Genomic DNA, 6645 nt, shown 5'->3' on the forward strand with positions numbered 1-6645 from the left:
AAAAAAAAAAAAAAAAAGAGACAGGACACTGAAGAACTGGAGAAGAGCAGCTGGATTCTAGGGGCCATGCCACCTATGAGCAGAGACAGGCGAGGCCCTAAACGTCCAGAAGCGTCTGTATTTATTAGGTACAAGCAGGGGGAAGGGTCGTACGTGAGGTCATCATCTATAGGCTTAGTGATAAGGCATACATAATCATGTGAGTCACAAACAAAGGGGCCACCTCATTATGTCACCTGGGCAGAGAGGTGGGCCATGCGCAGTAGGGGGCTGTGCCGTGTGCAGTAGTAGAAGGTCGTGTACAGAAAAGGGGCCCACCCCCATTAGGTCACCAAGGCAAGGAGGTGGGGTATGTGCAACAGGTGTCGTGTGCAACACTTCTTATCTGGGGGCTGGAGACTTCAAAGGATTTCTAATGGAAAGATACTGTAAGCCAATGCAGTGGGAGCTGACAGACTTGTGCTCTTCTCTTAAGATATTTGTGGGAGGATGATTTGAGCTAGCACAGAAGCAAGAAAAGACTGACAGGGTGTACAGGTGCTGTGACCTGGTCATACCAGAGGGGTTCTTCTCACTCGGTTATTTGCAGGATCTCAGGCCTGAGGCCTACGTTCCACAGGAACTGGATGGAAGGTGCTACAACTCCTTTTTCAGGAGGAGTGATAGGGCATACATTATCATGTGAGTCACAAGCAAGGGGGCTACCCCATTATGTCACCTGGGCAGAGAGGTGGGCCATGCGCAGTAGTAGAGGCTGTTGCTCCAAGCCTGCTATACAGCATATGCCCTTTCAGGCAGGGCGCCACCGCCTGGGTCTTTGGTTCTTGTCCTGGTCTGGCTGTTTTCCCATGTACTGCTTCTGCTGTGTGATTGCTCTAGGCATTCCTTCTACTACAAACGACTATATAGTTATATAGAAAGATTACATAAATCATCACTAAATGTGTTGATACAGCTCCAACTATAATACCTATATGATTATATAGAATATATATATGATTATATAGACTATAATATATATGACTATATAGAAAGATTACATGGAACTAAGTCTGCTAGATATAAGTACTAAGTATGATTATATAAGCTAGATATATGTAAGCAGTAAGTTATGGTTCAGGCACTAATTCTATAAACTAATATATGATTGATTATATATAAAGGATTATATAAAGGAAATAGCTGAGTAATAACACTATAAACAAAATAGCCTTCAGGCACTAATTGTGCCTGGGGTCTGCACAGCTCTCCTTCCTCGGTGCCCATGTTGGGGGTTACTAAAACCTGTGCATGAGGGCACTGGCTCTATCAGCTTTTAATCAACTTAACTACTCAGTCCATCCTGAAACCATTGTCGTGGAGGCCTGCCTGCTCAGCTATTAGTGAGACCTGACCTGTCACAATACCAAGGTTCATGCCTGTCACCAGTTCCATGATCATTTTCATGTGGTGTCTGACAGACATTGGTGATGGAGTTGCCTCCACTCATCACAGTCAGCATGCACTTCACCAGCATTTTTATTCTTACAGGTTGTTGCCATGGAGCAGAGGATGAGGAGGCACCTTTAGAGCAAGGTGTTTCTGTAGGAGTATCACAGGTCATGGCTCCAAAGCCCTCTCTATCTACCCAAAAGACCCAGCCCTGTGAGACATGTAGCTCACTTCTAAAGGACATTCTGCGTCTGGCTGAGCATAATGGAACACACCCTGAGCAGGGGCCATACACGTGTCCAGCACATCTTCACCAGCACCAAAAGGAGCAGATTAGAGAGAAACTTTGCAGAGGGGATGGAGGAAGACCATCATTTGTGAAGAATCACAGAGTTTACATGGCAGGGAAGACCTTCTTGTGCAGTGAGTGTGGGAAAGCCTTTAGCCACAAAAATAAACTTGCTGACCATGAGAAAATCCACACTAGAGAAAGACCTTATAAGTGCAGCATATGTGGAATATTGTTTACGGACAGGTCCACACTCAGTAGACATCAGAAGACTCACACTGGAGAAAGGCCTTATGAGTGCAGTGAATGTGGGAAGGCCTTTTTTTGTAAGTCTCACCTTGTTCGTCACCAGACAATACACTCTGGAGAAAGGCCTTATGAGTGCAGTGAATGTGGGAAACTGTTTATGTGGAGTTCCACACTCATTACACATCAGAGGGTTCACACTGGAAAGAGGCCTTATGGTTGTAGTGAATGTGGGAAGTTCTTTAAGTGCAACTCAAACCTCTTTAGGCATTACAGAATTCATACAGGAAAAAGGTCTTATGGTTGCAGTGAATGTGGGAAATTCTTTATGGAAAGGTCTACACTCAGTAGACATCAGAGAGTTCACACTGGAGAAAGGCCTTATGAGTGCAATGAATGTGGAAAATTCTTTAGCTTGAAATCTGTACTCATTCAACACCAAAGAGTTCACACTGGAGAACGGCCTTATGAATGCAGTGAATGTGGGAAGGCCTTTCTTACAAAATCCCACCTCATTTGTCACCAAACAATTCACAGTGCAGCAAAGCAGTGCAGTGAATGTGGGAAATTCTTTAGGTATAACTCCACACTTCTCAGACATCAGAAAGTCCACACTGGATAAAGCCCTTATGAATGCAGTGGATGAGGGAAAGCCTTCAGTCACCAACATACTGTGGCTGGACAGCAGGCAATACACACTGGAGAAAGACTGAGTGCCGTGAGTGTGGGTAATTATATAGATACAGCTCTCCAATCACTATGTATCAGAGAATTTACACTGCAGAAATATGTGTTCAGGAAACTTAGGACGTTATTTTGATTTGACTCTTGTCTCGGACATTGGAGAGTTTATACTGAAGAAGAGTCTTTTCAATAAAGTGGAAAGATTCAACATGCAAAATGGTACTTATTGGGTTTCAGAATATCCACACTAGTGAAAGTCCTCTAAGTATGGCAAATGTGTGACATCCTTTTGCTGCTACTTAGACATCACATGGTTCACACTGGAGAAAGGCCTTGTAGATGCCTTGAATGTAGCCAAGATGGTGAACGACATCACCCAGAAATCTCTGATTTAGCACTGAGAACTAGTATTATATGTTTTTTTAAAAATAATGGTAAAGTACCTGCAACATAAAATTTGCCATCTTAGCTATTGTAATGTCCTGTTTAATACTTGAAGTACATCCATATTGTTGTGCAAAGAATATCCTGGACTCTTCGTCCTACAAAATGAAACTCTAGAACCATTAAATAACAACTCATTTCCACATTCCTTCAGTCCCTGGTGACCACCATTCTATTCTTAAGTCCATATGAATCTGACTATTCTTGGTACTTCGTAGAAGAAGAACCTTAGAGTGCTTTTCTTTTTATTATTTTTTTCACTTAGGATAATATCCTCAAGGTTCATCTATGTTTTAGCGCGTATCAGAAATTTTAAGGCTGAGCAATATTTCATTGCTTGCATCTACCATATTTTCTTTATTTCTGACATCTACTCATGGACACTTGGGTTGCTTCTACCTTTTTGTGAATATTCCTACTACAAGCATAAGGGCACAAATATCTTTTCAAGATCCTGCTTTCAATTCTTATTGGGTATATCCAAAAAAGTGGAACTGCTGGATCATATGGTAATTCTAACTTTAATTGTTTGATGAACTGAGACACTTTTCCATAAAACTTGCACCATTTTACATTCCTAACATTCCACAAAAATTGTGATTTGTCCTCATTCTAATCCATAGAAAGTAACATTTCTAACAAGTTTCTAGGTGATTTTGTTGCTGATGTTTTGAGAACTGTCCTATCCCATTTTTATAACAATGCAGATATTCTGTAAATACCCCTTGTTTCTGTGTTCTATCCTATAAGCCTTTTCATTTTAATTTTTCCCAGTGTTTACAACTAGGAAATGGCCTGCCATCTTTGATATAAAACCGATAGAAATCTTTGCAAAATACCAATTGCATTGTGTATTTTGATCATTGCATTGATCCAGTTGCAATACCATTGCATTGATCCTTGATCAATGATTGATCCATTGATCATTTTCTCCCCCAGTCTATGTACATATTTAGTGATGTATAATCTTGTATGAGAATACATCATGGTATGAATAAATTTTAAAGGACTTGAGGTTACAAAATACAGCAGTTTACCTGTGGACCTGCCCTCTACCCAGGCTGTCTGATCCCAACAACTGTGCTCTTACTGCTGCTTTCTAGGTGTGTACCTATGGGCTGTGCTTGCCATTGACCATTCCTCTTAATGGGTTCTAGGCAACAAATAGAATAGCTTAGGTGCCAAAGCCACAGAACCTGTCAGGTGTGTCATTTTGAAAATTATGCAGAATTTGGCTGGGCGCGGTGGCTCATGCCTGTAATCCTAGCACTTTGGGAGGCTGAGGTGGGCGGATCACCTGAGGTCAGGAGTTCAAGACCAGCCTGGCCATCATGGTGAAACCCCATCTTAAAAAAAGAAAGAAAGAAAGAAAGAAAATTATGCAGAATTCTAAGTGATCTTATATGGCAGCAGTCCTCAGCCATTTTTGGCACCAGGGACTGGTTGTATGGGAGACAATCTTTTCATGGATGGTGGTGCAGGGGGCTGGATGGTTTTGGAATGAAACTCTTCTACCTCGGATCATCAGGCACTGGTTATATTAAATAAGGAGTGCACCTAGGTCCCTCACATGCACAGTTCACAATAGGGTTTGCACTCCTATGATTTTTAGCGCCGCCGCTGCTCAGGAGGTAGAGATCAGATGGGAATGCTCACTCCTGCTGTGTGGTGCTGTGTGGCCTAGTTCCTAACAGGCCATGGACTGGTACAGTCCATGGCCTGGGGATTGGTGGGGACCCCTGTTTTATGGGATTTGGGGAATTTGATTTGGGTTTTCCCTTTGACTATTGTCAAAGTTATTGCATCTAATTTTTCTAGAGTAAGCCAGGTTTTGTGTCATGTAATACAGCCACGTAGGCCAGGCATGGTGGCTCTTGCCTGTAATCCCAGCACTTTGGGAGGCCAAGATGGGTGGATCACGAGGTCAAGAGATCAAGACCATCTTGGCCAACATGGTGCAACCCCATCTCTACTAAAAATACAAAAATTAGCTGGGTGTGGTGGCACACACCTGTAGTCCCAACTACTTGGGAGGCTGAGGCAGGAGAATTGCTTGAACCCAGGAGGCAGAGGTTGCAGTGAGCCGAGATAACACCACTGCACTCCAGCCTGGGCAACAGAGTGAGACTCCATCTCAAAAGAAAATGCAAGCTAATATACCAAAAGCAAAATATTCAATCTGGTTCACTGGATGCATAAGAAAATGCAAGCTAATAAGCAAAAAACAAATTATTCAATCATTTGTTATATATAAGACCTTAAAAAATTAGAGAGTGCTGGGTCCAAACGTAATGCTAGATCAAGCTTAGACTTTAGTCCATCTAAGCGAAAGCCACCAGCCAGCCTAAAAGTCACCTCTCACCAAGGGCAGAATCATTTAGAGACAACAGAAAATGTGTCTGAGACCTATGGCCACCAAGAAGGTAGTCAGTGTGGGAAAGAGCAAAACCAAGTAACTATTCAAACTGGAGAGTATAATGTGAAGAAATTGTTTCACTTTATAGATTGAAATAGTTTCCTGAGGAACCATTACTGAAATGGATTGTGAGAGTAACTAATTAGGGGCAGCAGCATCTTTGGTTTTAAATGATGCTGGATGGAAGAGCGTGTTCAGGTTGACGCAGAACCTGAAACCACCTTTGCAGAATTATAAATGACAGAAATCTAACATGACCGTCTTGGTTCTAACCTCACAGGCTAAATTTTTGTTTGTTTATTTTTTCTTATTTTAGCACAGATTCACATAAGGAGCGCATCTGTATCCCTTGCATGCACTGTTCACAGTAGCACCCTTGCTGTTTATGTGGCTCTGTTTTGACGGCTAGTTTGCGTTTTCTTATGTATCCAGTGTACCAACTCCCTGGGATTTGGATACATCTCTAAATTTCAATGGTGACTTTTAGTAACTGAGCACAGCCAGCTGCAGCTCCATACCATGTGTGCCTACTTGACCACCAAAGAATCAAAGGTTTTTCATCCTCCACCCATTTTTAAATAGAAGATTATTCAAAAGTTAAACAACTTTATCTTTTATTAATTTATGAAAATTGTGTTCAAAATAGAAAATTAATTCTACCTTTTTTTTTTTGAGACGGAGTCTTGGTCTGTTGCCAGGCTGGAGTGCAGTGGCGTGATCTCAGCTCACTGCAACCTCTGCCTCCTGGGTTTAAGTGATTCTCCTGCCTCAGCCTCCTGAGTAGCTAGGACTACAGGTGCACTCCACCACACATGGCTAATTTTTTGTATTTTAGTAGAGATGGGAGTTTCAATATGTTGGCCAGGATGGTCTTGATTTCCTGACCGTGTGATCTGCCCACCTCAGCCTCCCAAAGTGCTGGGATTATAGGCATGAGGCACTGCACCTGGCTGAAATTCTACTTTTATATTTGTGTACTATCAATACAAAAGCTAATTTTACTAAAGTCTTATAAACAAACCCATCCAATTTTAATCAGGTTTTGACCACACAAGGTAAGAATTTTTTCCAAAAACCTTTTATATCCTCTTACAATTTTTTTCTATTTTTCTCTTAATTTTTCGACCAATTTACT

At 41.8% G+C, this 6645-nt stretch overlaps 1 protein-coding gene across 2 annotated transcripts in view; it reads left to right on the forward strand.

Annotated features, from left to right (window-relative positions):
* ZNF547 (zinc finger protein 547) overlaps window positions 1-3234 on the forward strand; it is a 16441-nt gene extending 13207 nt beyond the window's left edge. For both annotated transcript variants that reach the window (XM_037731738.1, XM_037731737.1), the window contains one exon: window positions 1531-3234. In XM_037731738.1, the coding sequence (XP_037587666.1) occupies window positions 1531-2588 (1058 nt within the window). In that variant the 3' untranslated portion in view covers window positions 2589-3234. The remainder of the gene's footprint in view (window positions 1-1530) is intronic.
* The last annotated feature ends 3411 nt before the right edge of the window (window positions 3235-6645 follow it).

The sequence above is a fragment of the Cebus imitator genome, unplaced genomic scaffold (assembly GCF_001604975.1).
Source record: "Cebus imitator isolate Cc_AM_T3 unplaced genomic scaffold, Cebus_imitator-1.0 Scaffold417, whole genome shotgun sequence".
NCBI lineage: Eukaryota > Metazoa > Chordata > Mammalia > Primates > Cebidae > Cebus > Cebus imitator.